The 22,802-nt window shown below is 43.7% G+C and overlaps 2 protein-coding genes across 2 annotated transcripts; both read right to left on the reverse strand.

The window, feature by feature from the left end:
- Nucleotides 1-1,917: 1,917 nt before the first annotated feature.
- Nucleotides 1,918-17,672, reverse strand: LOC148867859 (autophagy-related protein 8i-like). Its single transcript, XM_088978123.1, has 5 exons — nucleotides 17,303-17,672; nucleotides 17,163-17,218; nucleotides 16,262-16,314; nucleotides 2,305-2,423; nucleotides 1,918-2,183 (listed from the first exon to the last, which is right to left on the reverse strand). Exons 1-5 carry the CDS (start codon nucleotides 17,340-17,342, stop codon nucleotides 2,056-2,058), a joined length of 396 nt encoding a protein of 131 aa, XP_088834249.1. The 5' UTR covers nucleotides 17,343-17,672; the 3' UTR covers nucleotides 1,918-2,055.
- A 2,631-nt stretch (nucleotides 17,673-20,303) lies between these two features.
- Nucleotides 20,304-22,165, reverse strand: LOC148867860 (peroxidase 5-like). The gene is made up of 2 exons (XM_088978124.1): nucleotides 21,956-22,165; nucleotides 20,304-21,138 (listed from the first exon to the last, which is right to left on the reverse strand). Exons 1-2 carry the CDS (start codon nucleotides 22,163-22,165, stop codon nucleotides 20,311-20,313), a joined length of 1,038 nt encoding a protein of 345 aa, XP_088834250.1. The 3' UTR covers nucleotides 20,304-20,310.
- Nucleotides 22,166-22,802: the final 637 nt, after the last annotated feature.

Below are 22,802 nucleotides of genomic sequence, written 5' to 3' on the forward strand. Positions count from 1 at the left end.
GATTTTAAAAATTTTGGTTTATTCGGTTCTGTTTTTAACCGAATAAACCGAATGCTCACCCCTAGTTGAAGGGGATAAAGTTGGATTTGTCATATAGAAGTTAATTCTTGCAAAGGTAATGAGAATTCAAATGAAATTTTGACAAAGGTAACTAATAAAAAATATTAATTTTATTAATGAACCATAATAAATGAGAATAATAAGAATTTTATTAGTGATAAATAAGAATAATAAGAATTTTATTAAGTCTCATTACCTTTGCAAGAATTTTATTTGGACATATCCTTATATAAATGAACCATAATAAATGTGATAAATAAAAATAATTTTTATAGATGTAGAAATATATAAAAAAATTGCAAAAAAATGGAAATATATTATATATTATCATCATCACAAAATTTGTAATGTTTATACAAATACTAGTACTATTAAAAGTGTGAGTAATATTGTAAAACATTTTTTTGACTAAAATACCCCAACTTTTGAATTTAGTCCTCTAATTATAAGGATAGAAATATAATTTGAATGGAAATGATTTGGTTTGTCGCTCAAGTTCATGGGTGAAGGAGGAATTGAAATTCACTATAGAAAACAACAATGGAAATTACAAAGTTCTATAAACACTCTCTCACAGAAACCCTAAACCCCAATACACCTAATCTATCATGCTCACTTCTTTTCCAAGCCAAAATATACAAGGAAAGGAAAACCTCCAAACAAAACAACGTAACACATCTGATTTGGACCCATAAGTTGAAAATGGATAGGATTGATACAGTTGTGAAGGTTTTATCCCTACACCTACGACACAAGCCCTATACTTCCACCACAAATTACTATAAAATTTTGCCTTCAGGTTTTTGTTTTTTCAACTTAATTCCAGGTAGGTCATTAGGCAAGTTGCATTAAAGAATTCAAGGCACAAAATGCATCAATGCTGCTAACCTACTATAACCTAAGGATTCCTTCTTTATGTTTGGACCTCCAACATAAAAACATTGGTGGATGCTGAGAATTTATAGTTGTCCCTAATTGAAGATTCAAGGAGTCATTAAAAGAATGACAACAACAAATGTAGGTTGTGTTTGATACCTTTTTTATATGCCAAAAAAAACATTGTGTTTGATACCATTACTACTTTGCAATGTTTGAAGTTAAATACAAATTTTTAACAAATTGTCTAGTCACATCACACCAGATAATCAATTCCACTAAAAAATATGGGCATTGGATTTGGTGTTACCACTTATAGTAAAAACATCAGTGGTACCAAATGTTGTAATTTGTATTGATAACTCAAATCATGTTACGGTAAAAAAAAATTATATTCTCATAAAATTTATATTAACCAACTTAAAATGTTAAAAGTAAAAGTGGCAATGGTACCAAACATAACCGTATAGTCTACATTCTGATATTGGCCATTGTCCTCTCCAAAGAATATTTACAGCATCTTTGAGTGCTACCTGCAATGAAATATTTTGTGTTGTTTTTCTTTGTCCTATTGCTCTATTTGTATTTGTACTTCTTCCAGACCAAAGTTTTTAAAACCAAACTAGACAACGAACCATTCAGGAGTCAAGTTCACAGGTTGAATGGTTCAACCATTAAAACCGAACAAATAGCTCATTTTAACAATAAAATTCAAAGAAAAATGGCCAAAAACCATTGGACAATTCAACTACCCAGGTCAACGGTTTGTTGACCAAATCAACGGTTTTTTACCAAAAGACAATTATGGGATAAAGTGGAACCAGTTAGGTGATCGGTTCCCAATTTTTCTGGTCCGGCCCGGTCCGGTCTGGTTTTGAAAACATTGTTCCAAACTGAGCTGAAGTGAAAATTAATCCATTTTAGATCAAAATGTCGTGGGTGACGGGGATTTGAAGTCATGACAAAAATAGAATGAAATCATTTGAGCAACATTGGAATATATTTGCTGACTTGTTGTCTTGTCAAGTTTTAAGCATTATCACATCTAAAATTTCATATCGATAAATGCTAGTTTATACAGATCTTGATTCATTTACAGGAATGACTTTACAGCAACATCTATGTCCCGATTTTACATTCACGGAACATATCGCTGAACTGACCAAAAGTTTTCTCGCTGCTGTAGCACATGTATAGAAACCCATCCTCATCCTTAAAAGATTCATAGACAGAGTCCATGAGATTGGCTGTCGATAATGAGCAAAAAGGACACGTTAGCAGATTCCTCCATGATTAGACAAAGATGTGCAGCAAGAGTAGCTTTTCAAAACATGAGATGCTTGTGTGCTAATAGTATGTTAACTATACCTGTCTGAGGTAAGGTATTTTTCACAAATACAAAGAGCGCTTTTCCAGGAGGCAGATGCAGCCTGATGCTCAATATGTGGATAAACTGTCCAATGGACATGTCTCGGGGAACCAGGTATCTGTAGTAGGAATAAAAAGGAACATAAATAAAAATATGTTCAAATTAATTGGTCACTTTCTAAAAAAAAACAAAATAAAAATAAAAATAATTGGAAATAATGAAATAAAATCTAATGAAGCCAGTGCAACTGAAGATCTATCATCCATAAAGACTGCCCTATGTTCACTTAAGAGAAACAAAATCAAATATTTGGTTTCTTTCTACAAAAATAAAAATTTAACTGGAAACAGAGAAACAAAATCAACTGAAGCCAGTGCGACTGAAAATCTATCCATCATAGAGACTGTCATATCTTCACTTTAGAAAATACAATGGAATAACATACCTGGGGGAGGGAGCAGGTAGGATTTTCCATCCGTCTATTGAAGTGTCAACACAAAAAGGGATACAAATCAACTTGTACCAGAGCAAAAATCACTTACCAATTTTGCCTCAAAATTTGTACTATAAATGACCAAGTAAAGCAAATATTTCTCTTTATAATTTGAAGGTTCTTACAAGTAATGTTCAATGAATTCTACCAGCATTTTGGATTGCTTATCGAGAAGTTCATTTTTCTTTCTTTCACCGATCAAGCATGTGGAAAAAGTAGGCAGATCTATAGATAAGTTAATTTTTAATCCTTCAAGAAGACCTGCCTCTCTGTTTAACCAACCAATCCACTATGAACTCCATCTACTGGAGGATGGTCAAAATTCTTGAAAGCTAATGTCAAAGAAAATGCCAAGCATACATTGCTTGCAAATCAATGTACACGGAAAATATTTTGTTCCAAAAGTCCATATTTACCAAAGTCACACCAGGACATCTCTTCTTGATGATAACTGAACAAGCACATATTCCATTCCAAAAATTTCATCTCTTCAAACATCTTCAAGAATATGAATGGAGTAAGCACAAGAATCATGAGCTTTTTGTTTTGCAGATTCTGCAAACAAGGTTTCCAGTAAGATACATCCATACTAGTCCCCACAAATATTTCCTCAAATGCAAGTAATACCAGATTGCACAAGGTGCAACTTCCTGGTTGGTAAGGTCTCCTGCTGGTTGTAGCAGAGACTTGGGATTGAACCCCACCTGCATCAGGGTTGGGGGGGGGGTATGGGTCTTGGGGATGGGTACCCCCTGTGCGTAGCCCCTTGGAGTAGAAAAAAAAAAAAGTAATACCAAATCTATGTGAAGGGAGACTGAAACACCAAGAGCCCAATTACCTTTCTGGAGTTCTCATCTCTTTAGGCAATATACTTCAAGAAATCTGTTTATGGGTTTATTTTGATAAGCAAATCAAGATTTACCTCATCCCACACCACAAAATCTACATCATCATGGATGCCATCTGTTGCTGGAACAAGTTCATTTCTTGCTTTTAAACAGTTTAATGCAACTCCTGACATGCTTGGGAGTCATTAAGCACTCTACCTGATGATTCCAGAGTTTTACCTTTCTCAATGTTCATGTGCACCAAATTTTAAGCACATTCCACCTTGGTCGTTCATTTTACTGACTCTACTCTCCATGCAGGTCCAAAACATTGGCTAGATCAAAGCATATTTCCTAATTGAGAACCATGTGCATTGCCACACAGAGTGATAACATGTGGAGGCAGTTGTTTCATACTTGTTGGTGTTATCCATCTTAACCATTCAATTTATGAATTTGACTTCTCCGTTGACGTTTAGTAAGTTTAGGGTCACCTGAAGTATGTCCTTGATGTTTACAGAAAATGAAAACTGCTTCTAATTTGACTAACATAATGATACTAATGAAGTATTTGTTTATAATCAAATCTCTAAGATGATTTGATTAGACTGGAATATTTTAGCAAGATCGTCTACTTCATCACCTACCATACAAGCAGTTTGGTCCCCTCCTTTGCAGTGTCATGTCAAACTGAACTTTGATGGCAGCTCTATTGGGAACCCCGGACCTTCTGGAATAGGGGGTGTGTTTAGAGATGCAGAAGGAAAAATCCTAGCTCTGTATTCTGGCCCAATAGGTGTGGGGGACTCGCTTAGAGCTGAAGTTTTGGCTCTCCTCCAGGGGCTCAGATGGGCCAAGAAATTGGGTTTCCAACAGTTGGAAGTGGAGGGGGATTCAAAATTAGTAGTAGGATGACTGCAATCAAACAGTTTGGGAACGTGGTCCCTTAGACAACAGGTAATTATTGAGCCTCACAAGGGAGCTGGATGCAAAAGTGTATTGGTCTAGGAGGTCAGCAAATTCTTTAGCTGACTACCTAGCAAAACAGGGGGTGAATCGGGAGTTTTTGTTTTGTGCAGTGTTGTAAGATTTTTGTTATTCAGGGGTCACCTTTTACTTTGGAAGGTGACAGTTGTTTCTTATGGTTTTATCTAATGAAAGTTACCGTTTCCTATATATATATGATCCTTTGGTGAACCATATTATAGTTCATTTTTTTACTAATACCTAAATGAAGAACATTTTTCAATAGTCAAAAGGTGATGATCAATTGCTCTGCAACCCCAGCTTATGTATTAACCTTGTTGATGGTTTTATGTGTCTTCAGACTCTTCACCAACATCTAGACCATTAACTAACATTCATTATATCAATATATAAATTAAAGTTTCCTTGATGTTTACAGAAACTTAAAACTGCTTGTAATTTAACTAATATAATGATACTAAATTTGGATTTTTTTTCTTACCTATTAACATCATCCTGTGGTGAACCATTTGGCAGAAAGCATAGTTGATTTTTTTTTTCACTCACGACTAAATGAATTTTCAATAATCAAAGGTGATGTTCACTTGCTCTTGCAACCCCAGCTTCTGTATAAACCTTGTTGGTGGATTTGTGTCTTCACCAACATCTTGACCATTAACTAACATTCATTAGATCAATATATAGACTAAGGTTTCTGATGGAGCACGATCCGGCCGGTCTTAGCTGTCCGCTGCCTTGCTTCCGAACAGGGTAGCAGGGAACCTGAAACGGAGGAGATGGGAAAGCTCCGGGGGGAACCCGGTGTAGAGGCTCCGAAGCTCAAGTTAGAATCTTTCAAAAGCAAGGTAATACCAAATAGCGCAAAGTTTGCATACCTCCGTTGTCGGGGGGCAGGGGGCTCTTATAGTCACTTCGTGTACTCGTCCCGAGGTCCTTGTCAGATCGGGTATGATTACCCTTGCGCTTGTCAACTCGGCCGTCGTCCCTTCTGTTGAGACAGAACCGTCACTGCCTAACCGTCTAACTGGAGATGGCGGCGTCAGTGGCGGTGGCAGGTGGCCGTTTAGAGTGCTGCTGCCAAACGTCAGATCCCAAGTCAGTCAGGCGTGGCGTCCTCGGGCACAGACTTCCCTGGTGTCAGGCATGGTACGACTTGTTTGGCTTTGGTGCCTAGAAGATGATGCGAAGTGCTAAGCGAGGCGGTCTTGAGCTCGGAGGTATCCCGAACTGTTACAAGGTGGGTCAGTTCGGCAAAGTGTCCCGAACTGTTACAAGGTGGGTCAGTTCGGCGAAGTGTCCCGAGCTGTTACAAGGTGGGTCAGTTCGGCGAAGTGTCCCGAGCTGTTACAAGGTGGGTCAGTTCGGCGAAGTGTCCCGAGCTGTTACAAGGTGGGTCAGTTCGGCGAAGTGTCCCGAGCTGTTACAAGGTGGGTCAGTTCGGCGAAGTGTCCCGAGCTGTTTACAAGGTGGGTCAGTTCGGCGGAGTGTATCCCGAGCTGTTACAAGGTGGGTCAGTTCGGCAAAGTCTATCCCGAGCTGTTACAAGGTCAGTTCGGCAAAGTCTATCCCGAGCTGTTACAAGGTGGGTCAGTTCGGCGGTGTGTCCCCTTGTCCCCGCCTAGGCTTGGCCCCTTCTGCCGAGCTGTCGTTTCTGCCACGTGTCACATAATGAAGAGGTCGGGCCAAATCTTCCTTCATCAATTGCCCCCCACTCCTTGCGCCAAGGGTCTTGCCATGGTGCGGGGAGTTTTCGCGAGGTAGCTGGTGGATTTGTCCCGTCCTTCAAACCTTCACTGTACGAGACGCTTTTGCTAGGGTTCTTTCGGTTTCCGAGGAGGCTGGGAACGTGCTTACTCAAGAACGCCGGTGGTTGTGACCGCGCGTTTTAAATTTCAAACCAACTCGCGCCGCTGGGACGTGACAGCGGGTCATTTCAAAAAGGCACGCCACTGCTGTACGTGTGCGGTCGACAGTCAGGGAGACGTGCGGCGCGTCAGTTTCGAAAAGACGCGTGTCGAAGCGACGTCGGTTTCAAAAGGACGCGCTGACGTTTTGCTTTTTTCGGAAAGACGTGCACCAATCACGTCTCGACCTTAAGGGTTGTGCGGCCGGTAAGAACGTGGGCCGTCGGATCGTCTTCGGTCTGCACGGTCGATTCTTGGTTACTGTATCTATAAATAGTGGGGGACCCCGGTTGTTTGTCACTTCTGCGGTTTGTCTACTGAGCTCGCGTCCAACCTTTCAGCTTACGTCCAAGTCTTTTCCAGCTCGCGTCAAGGCTGTTTACACAGTTCACGGTTCTTTAGTTTTTCTTCAAACTTTCCGGTGAGTACTTTCTTGAATTCATCTTTTCCCCAATGTCTAGCTTTGATAGCTCAGACGACTCTTCGAGTAGGGCCGATGTAGGTTCCACCAACCGAGCCGTATCCCCAGACTGCCTCAGTGATCCTGAGGTGGAGTTTGAGGACTACGAACCAGTAGGTCGAGTCGCTTCAGGCAGTTTGGCGTCTACCTCCCGCCGAGGTCGGATGCTAGACCGGTTTGGCCCTTCGACCATGACGCCTGAGGGGCTTCAATCCATACTTCTGTCTTATAATCTTCCCGGGGGGTACACATACGCCAGAGGATCTGCCCAGGGAGCCCGAAGTGACTCCATCGGTGCACGAGACTGCCGAGGCGCCTTTCGCTGAAACCATTCATACGGGCGCTCCTGCGTACTCAAGTGCTCCTGCTCACTCCGGGTCTGCTCATACGCGGGCTGGGCCCTCAGGCTCGGGAGCTCAAGGGGAGTTTAGGAGCGTGTTGATGCCGAACTACGCTCTTCAGAAGAGTAGGGACGCTACTTTACCCGAGGAGGTCGCGGTGTGGACCGATCTTCCCTTGAATCAGGTCGCTTGTCGTGCCGTAACGCATGCCATGGTGGTAAGTTAGATTCTGTGTCCCTTTTTTATTCTGTTGCTTCTGCTGTCATTTTGCTCACTTGTTTCTTTTGGTAGGTGAATTCTTCGATTCATGCCTCGGCGGCCCAAGTGGAGAGGAGCTCGCGACAGGCGCGAGCTGCTGAGGCTGCCGCTCATGCTGCTGAAGAAGCCTTCCGTGCTACAGAGGCAAATATCCAGGCTGCTGAGGCGGCTGCTTATGCTGCTGAAAAGGCTGCTCGCATCGCGATGGCCAGACAGGCGAGGTCTCAGCGTGACGCCGAGGCCATGGGGGTAGTTGTCAAGCATATGGCGGACTTGAAGTTGGATTTGCAGCATCGAGTCGAGTATCTTCAGGAGGACATTAGGGAGAGAACACAGATTTTTTCCCAAGGCATTGAAGACGCCAAGAAGAAGGCAGTTGAAGACTACATTGCCTCCCCGCGTTTTGACGATCTGATGGTGGACTCTTACAGGAGGGGGTTCAAGTTGAGCCGGTGGATGATTCGGAATACATACCCCGACCTCGATGTAAGTGCCATAACCACTTCGCGCATAACTCAGGAGATGGCCAATGCTGCCGATGGCGAGCCGGACTCTGAAGGAGAGGCAGGGCCTTCGGGTGTTGTTGAAGTGCCTTCCGATGGCGAAGAAGTGGCTCCGGGCATGTAAATATTTTTTTTTTGCCAGTGTATTGTTTCTTGCAATGGAGTGTCTTTTTCCTCTTGCTCATCTTCCCCGAGCTGTTTCTTTGTCGGGTTTTTAAATTTCCGTGGCCTTTTATGCCGCGAACTGATTTTTGCCGAGCTGATAATGTGTTGAAGTTCCTCGGCTTGCCTTGTGGCACATGGCTTGATTTCGTCCACTTCGCTAGGTGGTTTATAGGTAGTATCGCCTCAAGTTCACGATGTTCCACGTTCGGGGTACTCGTTTGCCCTCCAAGGTTTCGAGTTCGTATGCGCCCCCGAGCGCTGTTTTTACTTTATAGGGCCCTTCCCAATTAGGTCCAAGCTTGCCGACGCCGGGTTCGGGCACCATAATCTTACGGAGGACCAGGTCGCCGACTCGGAAGCTTCGTTGCTTTACTCTGCTATTGTAGTAGCGAGCTACCTGCTGCTGGTATGCCGCTGTTCGGATGTGCGCGAGGTCCCTTACCTCGTCCAGTAGGTCAAGGTTGGTGCGTAACTCGTCTCCGTTGGTCCGATCGTCATATGTTTCTAATCGCAACGTCGGTATTTCGATTTCCGTCGGGATCACCGCTTCAGTGCCGTAGGTGAGGTTGAAGGGGGTTTCTCCCGTATCTGCTTTTTCGGTCATTCGGTGAGCCCATAAGACACTTGGTAGCTCTTCGGCCCACAATCCCTTAGCACGATCCAGACGTGCTTTCAGTCCGCGCAGGATGGCTCTGTTCATCACTTCCGTCTGGCCGTTTGCCTGTGGGTGCGCGACTGACGTGAAATTTTGCCGAATCCCCATGTCTTGGCACCACTCTCGGAACTTGATATCCTCGAATTGTTTGCCGTTGTCGGAGATTAGAACCCGAGGTAATCCAAACCGACATACTATGTTCTTCCAAAAGAAGTTCTGTATGTTTCGGGCCATAACAGTTGCCAGAGGTTCGGCTTCTATCCACTTCGTAAAGTAATCTACTGCAACTAAGAATTTTCTTCCGCCTGTTGCTGGTGGGAATGGCCCTAGGAGGTCGATGCCCCATTGTGCAAAGGGCCACGGGCTGGCGAGGTATTTGAGGTCGGAGGCAGGTTGATGGTGGATGTTAGCGTGCTTCTGACACTTGTCGCATTTTCTGATGAGCTCGACAGCTTCTGCCTTCATCGTTGGCCAGTAGTATCCTTGTCGAAGTGCCTTTTGGGCGAGTGCTCTGCCCCCCAAGTGTCCGCCGCACAGGCCTTCATGAGTGTCGCGGAGTACAAACTCGGCTTCGGTAGGTCGCAGGCACCGCAAATGGGGGAGCGTGTACGACCGTCGGTATAACCATTCGTCTATTATGACATATTTGGCCGCCTGGCGCTGCACCCTCTTGGTCGCATTGCGTTCTGCAGGGAGGGTTCCGTCTATTAGGAACCTTGCGAGTGGATCGATCCAGCTCGGCTCTGCTTCTAAGATGGGAGCGACCTCCTCTGTCCCCCCGAGAATGCTAGGCCGAGGTAAGTCCTCTATGTACACAGTTCTCATATTGTTGTGACTCGTGCTGGCTAACCGGGACAGGGCGTCGGCCTCAGTGTTTTCGGACCTCGGGATTTGCCTGATGATGTGTGACCGGAAGTTGAGCAGGGCTTCTTTTACTTTGGCCAAATATGCAATCATGGAGAGATTGCGTGCTTCGTATTCGCCGGTAACTTGGTTTACCACGAGCTGAGAATCGCTGCAGATGACCAAGTGTTTCGCCTTAACCTTTCGCGCTAGGTCCAGCCCGACGATCAGTGCTTCGTACTCTGCCTCGTTGTTGGATGCTGCGAACTCAAAGCGTAGTGCGTACTCTACTTTTGTGCCGCTCGGGCCGCACAAGACTATTCCAGCTCCGCTGCCCTGCCGGTTCGAGGAACCATCCACGTGAAGGATCCAGGGCTCCTCATTCCAATTCGCTCTTCGCCTGATCAGGAGAGATGCCACACTGGGTGCTACTTCACGGGGTTCGAACTCTATGGGCTCAGGAGCTCCGGGTTCGCCGCAAATGGAGACCTCGGGCTTGACCTGTGGAGCTTCGTGGCTGAAAGTGCACTCGGCGATAAAATCTGCCAAAGCTTGGGCCTTGATAGCGGTTCTCGGTTTGTACTGGAGGTCGTACTCGCTGAGTTCGATGGCCCATTTCGTCAGTCGACCGGAGACTTCGGGTTTGAGTAAAACTTGTCTAAGAGGTTTGTCAGTTAGGACAATGACGGTGTGAGCCTGGAAGTACGGGCAGAGTTTCCGAGCTGCTATTACTAGGGCGTATGCCAGTTTTTCTATCTCCGGGTACCTTGCCTCTGCTCCCTGCAAAATTTTACTAACATAATATATGCGTCGTTGGACCCGGTCTGTTTCCTTTATTAGTACCGAACTGACCGCCTCGTCGCTCGCCGAGAGGTACAGTTGTAAGACCTCGCCCACCTCGGGCCGGGCTAAGGTTGGCACACTAGCGAGGTAACCTTTTAGTTCGTCGAACGCGAACTGGCAGTCCTGGGTCCATTCGAACCCTTTGCCTTTGACTGCCTTGAAGAAGGGTAGGCAACGGTCTGCTGACTTAGATAAGAAGCGGCTTAGAGCGGCTATGCGGCCGTTTAGCCTCTGAACCTCTTTTACTTTCCGAGGAGGTTTCATATCTAGAATGGCTTTTATTTTGTCCGGGTTGGCCTCAATACCGCACCGATTGACAATGTAGCCTAGGAACTTGCCCGAGGTGACGCCGAAGACACACTTGTTGGGATTCAACTTCATGCTAAACTGACGCAGGATTTGGAAAACAGAATCTAAGTCTTGTATTAACTCTTGTGAAAACTGAGTCTTGACGACCATGTCGTCTACATAGCACTCTATCTTCATGCCAATCAGGGGCCGAAATAGCTTATTTACAAGTCTTTGGAAAGTTGCCCCGGCATTTTTTAGTCCGAAGGGCATGACTTTGTAGCAATACAGGCCGAACTCGGTAATGAAGTTGGTTTTTTCCTCATCGGATGGGTCCATCCTAACTTGGTTGTAGCCCGAGTAGGCGTCCAAGAAGCTTAGTAACTCGTTTCCCAAGGTCGCGTCCACTAGGCGGTCAATTCTGGGGAGGGGGAAGCAATCTTTCGGGCAAGCTCGGTTCAGGTCGGTATAGTCGACGCACATGCGCCACTTGCCGCTTGCCTATTTTACCAACACCGGGTTGGCCACCCAGCTCGGGTAGTGGACTTCCCTTATGAAGTTTGTTGCGATGAGCTTCTCAACCTCCTCGTCGACCGCTCTCCAGCGTTCTGGGGCTAGGTTGCATTTCTTCTGTCTAACGGGTCTGACTACAGGGTCAGTATTAAGTTTGTGAGTTATCAGTCTAGGGCTAATGCTGGGGATGTCGGCCGCGGACCAGGCAAAAATATCTAAATTTTGAATTAAAAAACTCACAAGTTCGGCTCGTAGGGGGTCTTCGATGGAAGCTCCGATGCTTAGTGTGCGAGCTGGGTCCGTAGCTGAAGTCGGGATTGCGACTGTTTCCCCCGAGGGCGAAGCTCGCTCCTCACCTTGCTCCGCCGGCCGCTCCAGCTCGAGGTCGTCGGCCGCCTTGGTTTTTCCCTTTAGGGCGGCAACGTAGCACTTGCGGGACTCGAGCTGGTCGCCCTGCGCTACCCCTATACCGAAGTCCATAGGGAACTTCATGGCCAAATAGTAGGTGGAGACCGCCGCCCGTAGGACATGCGTGACCGGCCGCCCTATTATGGCATTGTATGGGGAGGGGGTCGCGACTACCAGGAAATCATGGTTGAGTCTGACCGCACAAGGCCATGTGCCGACTTCCACAGGGACAGCTACTTTTCCGAGGGGCCTAACTTCCTCTCCGCTGAAACCTGCCATGGGAGTGTTCGCGGGCTTCAGCTCGCTCCTCTTTAACTGCAGCTGGTCAAATGCCGATTTGAAGAGGATGTCCGCTGAGCTGCCCGAATCTACGAGTACGCGCCTGACCTCGAAGTCGCTGATCCTTAGCTTAATGACAAGCGCGCCATCATGGGGGTAGTGCACTCCTCGCGCGTCATCCTCCGTGAAAAAAATTGGTTCTTCGGTCTTTGGTCTCTTTGGGGGGTTCCTTTCTTCGAGGGCTGCTTCGCGAACTGAAGTCCGGGCTGCTGCCGAGGTACACCCCGCTACCACGGATCCTCCCACTATTACATGGATGGTTCCCCGAACTGGCCTCTCTTCCGGAGGCTGCTTCTGCAACGGTTCGGCAGGTCTGTTGCTAGACTCAGATGCATCATTTTCTTGCTCCCCTTGCCGACCTGCTTTATTGTTATTGTTGTGTTGTACAAAATTTCTCAAGTATCCGCGACGGATGAGTCCCTCTATCTCGTCCCGGAGGTTATTACACTGTTCGATGCTATGACCATGGTCTCTATGGAAACTACAATACAAATTCTTGTTTCTATCGTTCGGATTTCCCTTCAGGCGAGGTGGCCACTTAACGTACGGAGCATCTTTGATCGTCATTAAGATCTCTATCCGCCTCGTGTTTAAGGCGTGTAGTCCGTCCGAACTGCTAGGGGGGCCCGGAAGGACTGGTTCGGCTTCGGCTCCCGGGTCGGGTTTTTTCTATTCACCGGGTTGGAGAGGTCGCCTTCTCTCTTTCTTTTCTCATTCCCGCCTTCGGTTCGTTGGTTGATTTCTTCCTCTGTCCTCATGAACTTATCCGGGAGTTTGAGGAATTCGGCCATGGTCGCGGGCTGGTTGGCCACCATGTGCCACTTGAACTCTTTGTGCGTCACCCCTCTTTTGGCCGCCGCGAGCTGCACTGCGGGGTCCAACCGCGGTATTTGCAAGCATGCTTCGTTGAACCGCTTGATGTAGCCTCGAATAGATTCTCCTTCTCTTTGGACCACTCCGAAGATGCTTTCCTCTGTTTTGGGGCACCGTTGGCTGGTGACGAAGTGTGTGGTGAAGACTTGCACGAACTGAGCCCAGCACTTTATCGACCCGGGGGCCAGGTTCCTGTACCAAGTGCGGGCTACCCCCCTGAGGGTGGTGGTAAAGGCCACGCACATGCACGATTCGCTGGCCCTGGCGAGGTGCATTTGCGACTGAAAGGCGTCAACGTGGTCGTTGGGGTCGAAGGACCCGTCGTACTTGTCCAGAGGTGGGAGCTTGAAGTCTCTGGGTAAGGGGACCGCCAGGAGTTCCGATGCGAGGGGGGAAGGAACGGAGAGAGCCGGGGTAGCCCCTACCTCGTCCGAGCTCGTGGCTTTGCCTCTGAATTCCGACAAGGCGCAGGTGGCGGTTTGGCGACTTCGCCGTTGAGCGGGCCTTGTGCTGGCGCTGCTGGCCTCCGTGTTATCGAGCTCGATGGGCCCGGAGTGCTGGTGGTCTGCCGCCAGGGCGCTGAATCGGTTTTCGGTGAGCAAGAGATCGAGCTGGGAGCGCCGGAGTGCCGACCTCACGGGCGAGGTTCTCGACCCGCCTGCGGGTTGCGAGGCGGGGATGACACTCTTCTCTCTTCGGCCTGGGGACGAGGCCTGGTTGTTGGGGTGGTTCTGGGGCCAGGAGGCCTTCGCCTGGCGGGGGCGCCCATCCTGCGGGGAGGCCTTGACCGGCCTCGGAGCGGGGTGGCGAGGTGGAAGTAGTGGTTGGTTCAGTGGCAGTTGGGGGAACTGCTGTTGATAGTGATACTGGGAGATGTTGTGCAGCACTTGGTGCTGGTGAAGCTGGTGTTGTTGGAACTGTTGCATTTGGGCTTGCATTGCCCACATGCACTGCATCAGGTCCTCCAATCGGTCTTGGCTAGCTGCCAGGGGGACGGCAGTTGGTTCAGTGAAGGTTGTCTCAATGGGGAGAGGAAAGGGGACGTTTGTGGTAGGAGGGTTTACGGGTGCCACTGCCTGTGGCGTGTTCAGGATGGGGATCCCATCCGCCGAAAGGGGGATGGTGAACTGTCCAACGCACACTACGGGGACCTGAAGTTGCTCCCCGGTGGCATTTGTCTCCGTGCCACGTCCGATGTTGCTGGAGGAGGCCATGAGTGTTGGGTTTTTTGAAGAAAAAAGGGGGTATCGAAGTTTGGAGGGAGGCTTTTTGAAGCGTTTCCCACAGACGGCGCCAATTGATGGAGCGCGATCCGGCCGGTCTTAGCTGTCCGCTGCCTTGCTTCCGAACGGAGTAGCAGGGAACCTGAAACGGAGGAGATGGGAAAGCTCCGGGGGGAACCCGGTGTAGAGGCTCCGAAGCTCAAGTTAGAATCTTTCAAAAGCAAGGTAATACCAGATAGCGCAAAGTTTGCATACCTCCGTTCTCGGGGGGCAGGGGGCTCTTATAGTCACTTCGTGTACTCGTCCCGAGGCCCTTGTCAGATTGGGTATGATTACCCTTGCGCTTGTCAACTCGGCCGTCGTCCCTTCTGTTGAGACAGAACCGTCACTGCCTAACCGTCTAACTGGAGATGGCGGCGTCAGTGGCGGTGGCAGGTGGCCGTTTAGAGTGTTGCTGCCAAACGTCAGATCCCAAGTCAGTCAGGCGTGGCGTCCTCGGGCACGGACTTCCCTGGTGTCAGGCATGGTACGACTTGTTTGGCTTTGGTGCCTAGAAGATGATGTGAAGTGCTGAGCGAGGCGGTCTTGAGCTCGGAGGTATCCCGAACTGTTACAAGGTGGGTCAGTTCGGCGAAGTGTCCCGAACTGTTACAAGGTGGGTCAGTTCGGCGAAGTGTCCCGAGCTGTTTACAAGGTGGGTCAGTTCGGCGGAGTGTATCCCGAGCTGTTACAAGGTGGGTCAGTTCAGCGAAGTCTATCCCGAGCTGTTATAAGGTTGGTCAGTTCGGCGGTGTGTCCCCTTGTCCCCGCGTAGGCTTGGCCCCTTCTGCCGAGCTGTCGTTTCTGCCACGTGTCACATAATGAAGAGGTCGGGCCAAATCTTCCTTCATCAGTTTCCTTGACAACTCTGTCTTGCCAAGATAAACATCCCAGTTGGTTACCTTATCTATTCCTTTCTAGAGGTCTGGAGTATACTGATATACGTAACAGAAACCAAATATCATTACAATATAGAGATAATTCATGAAAGCTTCGATTTGACATGTTTATTTCTAATAAAAAATGGCCATATATTCCATCAAGCCTTTAGATGAATATGCTTCTTAAAATACAGTGATCTAGATATATGGAGTAACAAGGTTTTTTATAACTAGTTTATTTGCATTTTATTGATCTTTTACATTTTAACCTGTTCTAGTTAAAAATGGGTATATATTCACAGTTTTAAATCCTACCTTTTGGGATCATCAACCATATCTTTGTAGCTGTCCTTTTCTAACCAGTTAACCACCACAACAGCACAACCATTTCCACTATGATACAATTGTTTATGGTACCATTCAAATCCCAACAGCTTCAAATATAATCTAAGACTCCCTGTTCTCCACTTAATAAAATCAAGTAAAAGAAAGAAAAAGCTTTGAAAGAATATTGTAACAAAAGAATTTGGTGGGATTCTGGCGAATTTTTACACTCAGTACCATATTTTTAATATTTACCAACCAGAACATGTCCTACAATAGAAGCTTGTAGTTAGAAAGGAGCATTCCTTGATGTAATCTATTAGAAAATTTGTAAGCTCTCTGGCTCCTTTGGTGGAGCAAAGTTGATAGTTATATAATTTCTAATATGCAAATACAATATCACCAAGAAAACAAGACTATGTTAGAAACTAAATTTTAAGACTCCAGAGATTTAGAAAAAAATTCAAAGATATACCCCCTCTTTCTTTGAGGAAGACAATATAAGTTGAATCAGAAGATTGTACAAAAAAATCAACTCAGAAAACATGGCAAAATTTTCAAGAGAAAACAACTCACTTTCAGGATATCTACATATATGCAAGCATATACAGGGAATGCAAGGAATGTCACAGTGATTCACCACAAATTGATCTGAGCTTCAAAATCCAATCTCAGATGCATCAACAAATAACCAATTTCATTGTAAACGTCAATTTATTATTGTGCTTTAAAGATACAACAAAAAAAGTACCAATTTTCTGGAGACCCAAAGTCGAGGCTTAAACTTACTTTTTCTTTTCCATCTCTGGAAGATCAGCCTTTGAATATCTTTCAACAACCACCTATAAAAGTACCAATTTGCCTGTAATAAGCACACTTTCACACTCCTTAAATAAATTGTCTTTTGGTCATCGTAGTTCAATTATAGATGCGTTTCTTTTTTGTTGGCAAATGCACGAAATTATGCTAATACAGTAGCAAAGATGTCTACTGTGTCCAATGAGGAGAACCAGCTATGAGTTCCTAAGTCATAACGTTCATTACATCATTGAGGGAATTTTAAATACCGAATCTAAAGCCTGCAGTTGTCCAATTTTAGAAATGAACATAACTTAGATAGGCATATAAATAAAAAATCAGACTACAAAACATAGAATAGTTATCATCCTTCAGTGACTGCCCATATGTCTTGTGAAATTTCTTGTTTAGGTTCAGCCAATAAAGAACTGGATAGTTTATTTATAGTACCTTCCAACCGTGATGGAGAACCCAGGATGCTAGTAAACAGTGATATGGTCGACATAAAATTAAAGCCGAAGCTCCCTTTTCCTCACTTTTAGGGTGAAAGTAAAAAAAAAAAAAAAAAAAAATCGCCCTAGAAATTTCTCGTCCAAGTTCCAACAACTTTCAGGGCTTCCACGAGCCATGGCGGACAAATAGAGAAATCAGAACTTTCATCTTGAAAGTGAATTCTCTTTAGAAATCCACGATAATTGGGTATCAAAAGATAAAATCAAAAAGAAAAGGAAGGGAAGAAATTCTCTAATTCCCACCCAAGCTGAGTTTCGATTTGCTTCTCCCCAAAATGTTCTCAACTATACCAAATAAAGTTCAATTCACACCCGTAAACTCATGAAAGGGATAATTACATCTGAAGTAAAAAAAGAGGAACAGAAAATGGTAAACTTACAGGCACTCGATCAGGATATTTGGCGAGGATGTCCCGTGATTCCTGAAATCTCTCATCTGCAGCAAATCGAACAGATAAAACGAAATTGTAAAGGAAAAGAAAGGACTAAGGGTGAATGAAAACAAAGGATAGAAACGAACCGAATGTAAATTCATCTCTAAAAGATCTGATCTTCCCCATGAATGTTCTTACAGAAAGAAACAAATGCGAAAATGATCAAAGAATTTCTGTTTGCTTGCTTAAAACTGAAAACTTGTACGAGAACGGGATGTTTACTTGTTCTTGCTATTAACACAAACGGCCAACGTTACACCGCTTCTTCTCTTTTCTGGTGGGCCTACATTACCAGTTAGACAGATTTCGATGAAAAAGATGGTCATTTAGATTACGTGAACGACTCGCGATTTGGACCATGATATCAGGTCGAGCTTGCATATTACACTATAGCGTATAGGATCAATTTTGTCCACCGACTAAACGGTCCTGATGAAATTATGGGTTGTGAACTCCAGTCGTCTTCTCTAGCCCAACTCGAGAAAAGCCCAAAGCGTATAGGATCAATTTGGTTCCGTGGATGTTTTCTGAGAGGCGTTTTTTTTTTTATATGAAAAACGCTACTTGTGTTTGGTTACGTGGGCGCCACTTCAGCACTTCACCTTTTATTTTTTAAAGATTCTACAAACGGTTAAGTTGATATGGAGCTTAATTATCATAAATGGTTGTAATTATTATCTTTTTCAATTTTGTAAGCAAATAAAATACAAACATTAAATGAAAAATTGTAAACTAAACCAAACACATACTACATGTTTTTTGTTTTTTCTATTTGATTAGATGTTTTATAGGCATTTCAAGTAACACACTATCAAGTTGCTTTCCATCTTAGATAAAGTGCACCATATCAGCATTTCATTTCAAGAAATGCCCAGGTATTGGGGGAAACATGAATTTAATGTTTCCCCAAATGCCCCATGCACATAATCAAATCATTTTAGTTTTATAAACGGTGAAACCAAATAGTAGTTTCATATGTAGTAAACACCAACACCTATGCAGATGTGGTGGCGTTTTTTCAATAAATGCCCACAAACCAAACATAGTATAATTAGTTGGATTTTTGAGTTTGTAGTGGAATAATTTTCAAAATTAACTAAGTTTGAAGGCCCGGCCCACAATTTACCAGGCATGGATGTCCCCTATGGCTCTTATATTGTTAGTTCTTATCAAAACTAGCCCCTGTGTTCAAATTTCCTACGCATTAACTCTTCCCACATCCCTTGTTATTTATAAGGAGATGTTTTCAATAGACGTTATAGTGGGTAAGGATGTGGGAAAAGTTTGTGGAGAGGCAAGAGTGCTGAATCTAAGTTGTCCAACCCTTACCAACATGAAATTTGAAAACCATCTTTAAAATCCATTCGTTGGACAATAAGTTACTTACATGAGTAAATGCATTTACTTGGATAAGTATTATTTGAAAAAATGTTATTTGAGTAAATACATTTATACATGTTATTTTATATGGGTAAGTGAGCGAATTTCTTAAAGGATCTTTTGTCTTTTGTTTTTTGTTTTTCCCTTTTTTTTTTATAGGGATATTTTAGTTTTATATAGTTTGGCCAATTTCCCCTCTCCATGGGTAAATAGCTTAACTCATTGGTGAGCAATTAAAACTTTCCTTAATAAATTACCAAAAACTTGTGCTAAGAGGAAAACTTTGTTTTCATGGGACCTATATTTCACTAATAAAAGAATATAGGAAAGTTGGTCAATCTCCCAACTCTCCAAAGTTGCCTCCAAATAAACAAGGCCGAAGAATTATTTGCTATAGTAGTTGCAGGTTTCAAGCCTTGGCATCACTTGTTTTTGTGTTTCCAATATTATTATCAAGGATTTTAACATAATATATAGTAATATACAATATCATAAAGTATTGGTAAATCTGCCAAACCCCAAATAAGGAGTGTTTTGGATTTTGACCAGTTTTAGGGGTACCCCAAAGAAATTTTGGGGAAAAAAACTAAAAAGAGAGTTATTAGGTACTGAAACATCTGATATGGGGTATATTATTAGTTTGTTTGGAATATAAATGTAAATATATATGATTCAGTTTTGAAAATGTATAAATACAAATACAGGTTTGGAAATACAAAATACAAAGCTTTGCATTACACATTTTCTCTTTGCAACCTGAGTAACACATTGCCCCTCCTAGTTCATTAATACAAAATTCAGGGTTGAAAACCCAATTTGTATTCTTGTTTGTTTCCTATTCATACAAAAATAAATGCATTTTTGCAAACATTCAAAAGTTTGCATCGGTGCAAACATTAATACCCACATGTGCTCCGCAAGGCCATAGTTAAAATTGTTCATGAGTTGGGTCGGGCCGGGCTTTCATTCTGCATTAACAGATTTTTTTAAGGCTTGAACCTGAATCCGACCCAACCATCGGATCTATAATTTAGGCTATTTTGAACCTGAGGTCAGGCCCACGAACCTAATTACATGTCCAAGCCCGACTGAAATGCGGGCCGAGCCAGACAGGGCCGTCGGGCTACTTGGCCCATGATATCCAGTAGCCACAGCTAGTTGCCGTTGTATAGGATATGGATATTTCCACTCACACGTATGTTCTACTCACTTTCTTTACCCACGCCCTATTCATGGTGATACACTTAGTCGCACATCTAACATGGCGATGTGCGGCTGCAACCTGCAATTCAAGGTTGCGGGCAGGAAATACAGATTGAAAAGAAAGTGCACGGAAAAGTGAAGGGGAAGAAATTAATATGAGAGATCCGAGTTCAGATCTCTTATCCATACAAATCCACCTCGACCCACATAACATCAGGATAGTAGTGTTGTGGTTAAACGATGAACAGAGTTCTGGTGGGAGGTGAACCGGAGTCGGGAGATCCGGAGGCCAACGTCATATCATCATCATCGATGATCGATTTAATTCAGTTTTAATTTATTTCATTAATTTTTATAGCCCAAAGTCCAAATTAATATGAATTTGCAACCAACACCCGGACTAGAAAATGCAGCCTAATAGACTAAAAAGACTATATACATTAGTAGTTATAAGTTTCAATAATATATAACATTATGGCCATATTACTTCACTATCTACTCAGAACCCATCTTAGCTTAGACATGCAGAATCTGGAAAGAGTTTATCGGGGAAAAGTTCAGAGTCGTCACCACCATTAACGACCCTGCAGTTCTTCCTTATCTCTCCGTCGCTGCCAGTCAAGACCTCGATGCCTCCCATTTTAACCATGGCTTTAGCAAATTTCCAGTCCCAAACTTTTCCGTAGTAAGCATTCAAATCAACCAAATCCTTAAGGGAAGTCTCCGTGAGCAAAGCCTGATCCGAGGTTAGCAGTCCACGGTTTAGTTGAAGCCCCACGTAGTACATATTGTCGAGTACTGCAGGCGTTAAGGAGTCGAGTAAAACCACAGTTGGGTCCGTAGATGTGACGTTCGAAGGACACTTGCTCCTGAGGATGCTGGCGTAGATTGGGTCGAGAGTTGGATCTATGTCATCGGTGTCACTGAAGTTGTATAGCCTGTTGATGAATGAGCTGCAGTGCGCCACTCCGACGGAATGCGCCCCAGAAAGTGTAACCATATCCGCTGTAGTTAGGTTCTTGGCTGCAAAGCTGCCGACGAGCTCCGTGGCATTGAGTAATGGAGAGGGGATGTTGGTAATTACCTCGCTCTCTATGGAAACTAGGCCATCCCTTCGTCCAGCCGGGACTCGGTAGTGTATTTTCCCGGCGAGGGTCGCACTGTCTCGGGCGGCAAAGGCGAGGATATCGGCACAGGATACAACACCTGGACACTGAGCTTCCACCATGGCCTTTGCGTCGTCGATCACTTGGAAACCGTGCAGGCTTCTGTTGGGCTCTGCCTCTTTTTCTGAGGAATTTCCCAGAGTGGAGTCCAGTAGCACAGATCCATCACAACCCTGTGATGTGAATAAAATGATCAGCTTCTTCAAATCCTTGGTAATTAGTGATTGAAACTATTTGATCATGTTAAAAAATGTGGACCGAAAGTCTTTATAACGATTTTTTTTATCTGAATTAAGAAATTGAATTACAAAGATTAATCTGGATTTGAAATGGGTAGTTTTATTTTTAAAGTTAATTATCATTTTTTAGAGTGAATAGTTACTCTTAATATTCTTTTTTGAGAAAGGTAGGTTTATACTCTCTTAATATCTATCTTCTAGAAAAAGAGTATTAAGAGAATAACTATTTTACTCTCAAATTAAGCTGCATTTTTCCCTGACATATGTATATAATCCCTTAAAAAAAAGTGAGATAGCAATTAATTCCACTCTAAAAAATGATAATTAATTACTCTAAATATGTTGGTACCTAGCTATCAAATAAAAGTACTACCCACTTCAAAAGATGTATAATTAATCCATATTAATCTTTTTAATTTAAATAAAATAACTTATTATAAATACTTTTAATGATATCGATCCCATTCTTTTAGATGAAATGAATTGTAAATTACAAAATAGACTCAAATTCAACATACCAGATAAGTGGTGAATCTCAAATAAAATAGATTATTGTTTACAAATAAAATCTAAATTAATCTCTTAACTGAAATGAAAAAACTATATATATAAAGATTTCTTGTTTGTAACATACTTCATGCCGACACTGAAGCGCATTTTTAACCGTATATCAAACTGTTAAATAATGGTAGAAAATTTTATGATAACTAAACAATGGTATAGAAATTTGGGGTACCAAAGTTTTACGTACCCTTACAAAGCAATCATGAAAATGCATGCGGATGAGTCCAGGGGCTATTCTCGGGTCGCTGGCATATGCACCGGCCACTACCTGCCGAACGGTTTCTTCAGCGGACGGACACGACTTATCGTAAAAGCCAATCTCCAAGTCCACACCATGAGCCATCTGCAGCAGAATGGCAACCAAATACATGACCACAGCCTTCACCTCATTAGGCATGGTGCCAGCAGCTAGCAGCTACCGCCGGCCGATAGCAAATTATCTGTTGCAGAGGCCAGAGGGTTCTTATTTGGAAACTCTCTGCATGGAATATATGGATGAGAACCTAATTAATTTGCTTATATAGAGAGAACTAACGGTGCCATATGCACAAGATTTGTTAAGCCAAAGCTAAATAATAAAAATCATCATTTGCTAAAATACTCTTTATAGTTTCATGAATTTACTAAAATCCACCATATAGTTAGTATTTTATTAAAGCACCACTTTTAATTTGCAATGGATTTAGTCAATCTTTCATTAAATGAAATTGAAAAAGTGGGAAACTTCTCATATTTCTTAGTCTAAAATGTTTTATATCATAAATCTAATTTTTAAATTTATTTTTTTAATAATTGCACTATAATTTTTAAAATTAAATTAAATTTTTAAGTTTAAATTTTTTGGACCAACTGACCAAAACAAAAAAGTTTACCCAAACCGATACAACTTGAGTGGGTCAGTTTTCACAAAAGGTCAATCGGTTTAATTGACCAATTCCCCAACCTGACTAGGTTAGTTTGGTTGGCCAAATAGCCTATAACCGAACCGAACCAGCTCATGAACACTCATAATTTCTGATAAATTAATAGTCTCA

Source organism: Nelumbo lutea, chromosome 3 (assembly GCF_056320005.1).
Source record: "Nelumbo lutea isolate HS-2025 chromosome 3, American lotus-T2T, whole genome shotgun sequence".
Lineage (NCBI taxonomy): Eukaryota > Viridiplantae > Streptophyta > Magnoliopsida > Proteales > Nelumbonaceae > Nelumbo > Nelumbo lutea.

Bases quoted from the DNA above. Each gene is read 5' to 3' on its own strand.
- LOC148867859 (XM_088978123.1), bottom strand. From the start codon at position 17,342: ATGGGGAAGATCAGATCTTTTAGAGATGAATTTACATTCG. The intron at 16,315-17,162 runs GTAAGTTTACCA...GTACTTTTATAG, and splicing joins AATATCCTGATCGAGTGCCT to GTGGTTGTTGAAAGATATTC. The intron at 2,184-2,304 runs GTATAGTTAACA...CATTATCGACAG, and splicing joins AAATACCTTACCTCAGACAG to CCAATCTCATGGACTCTGTC.
- LOC148867860 (XM_088978124.1), bottom strand. From the start codon at position 22,165: ATGCCTAATGAGGTGAAGGCTGTGGTCATGTATTTGGTTGCCATTCTG. The intron at 21,139-21,955 runs GTACGTAAAACT...TTCACATCACAG, and splicing joins TTCATGATTGCTTTGTAAGG to GGTTGTGATGGATCTGTGCT.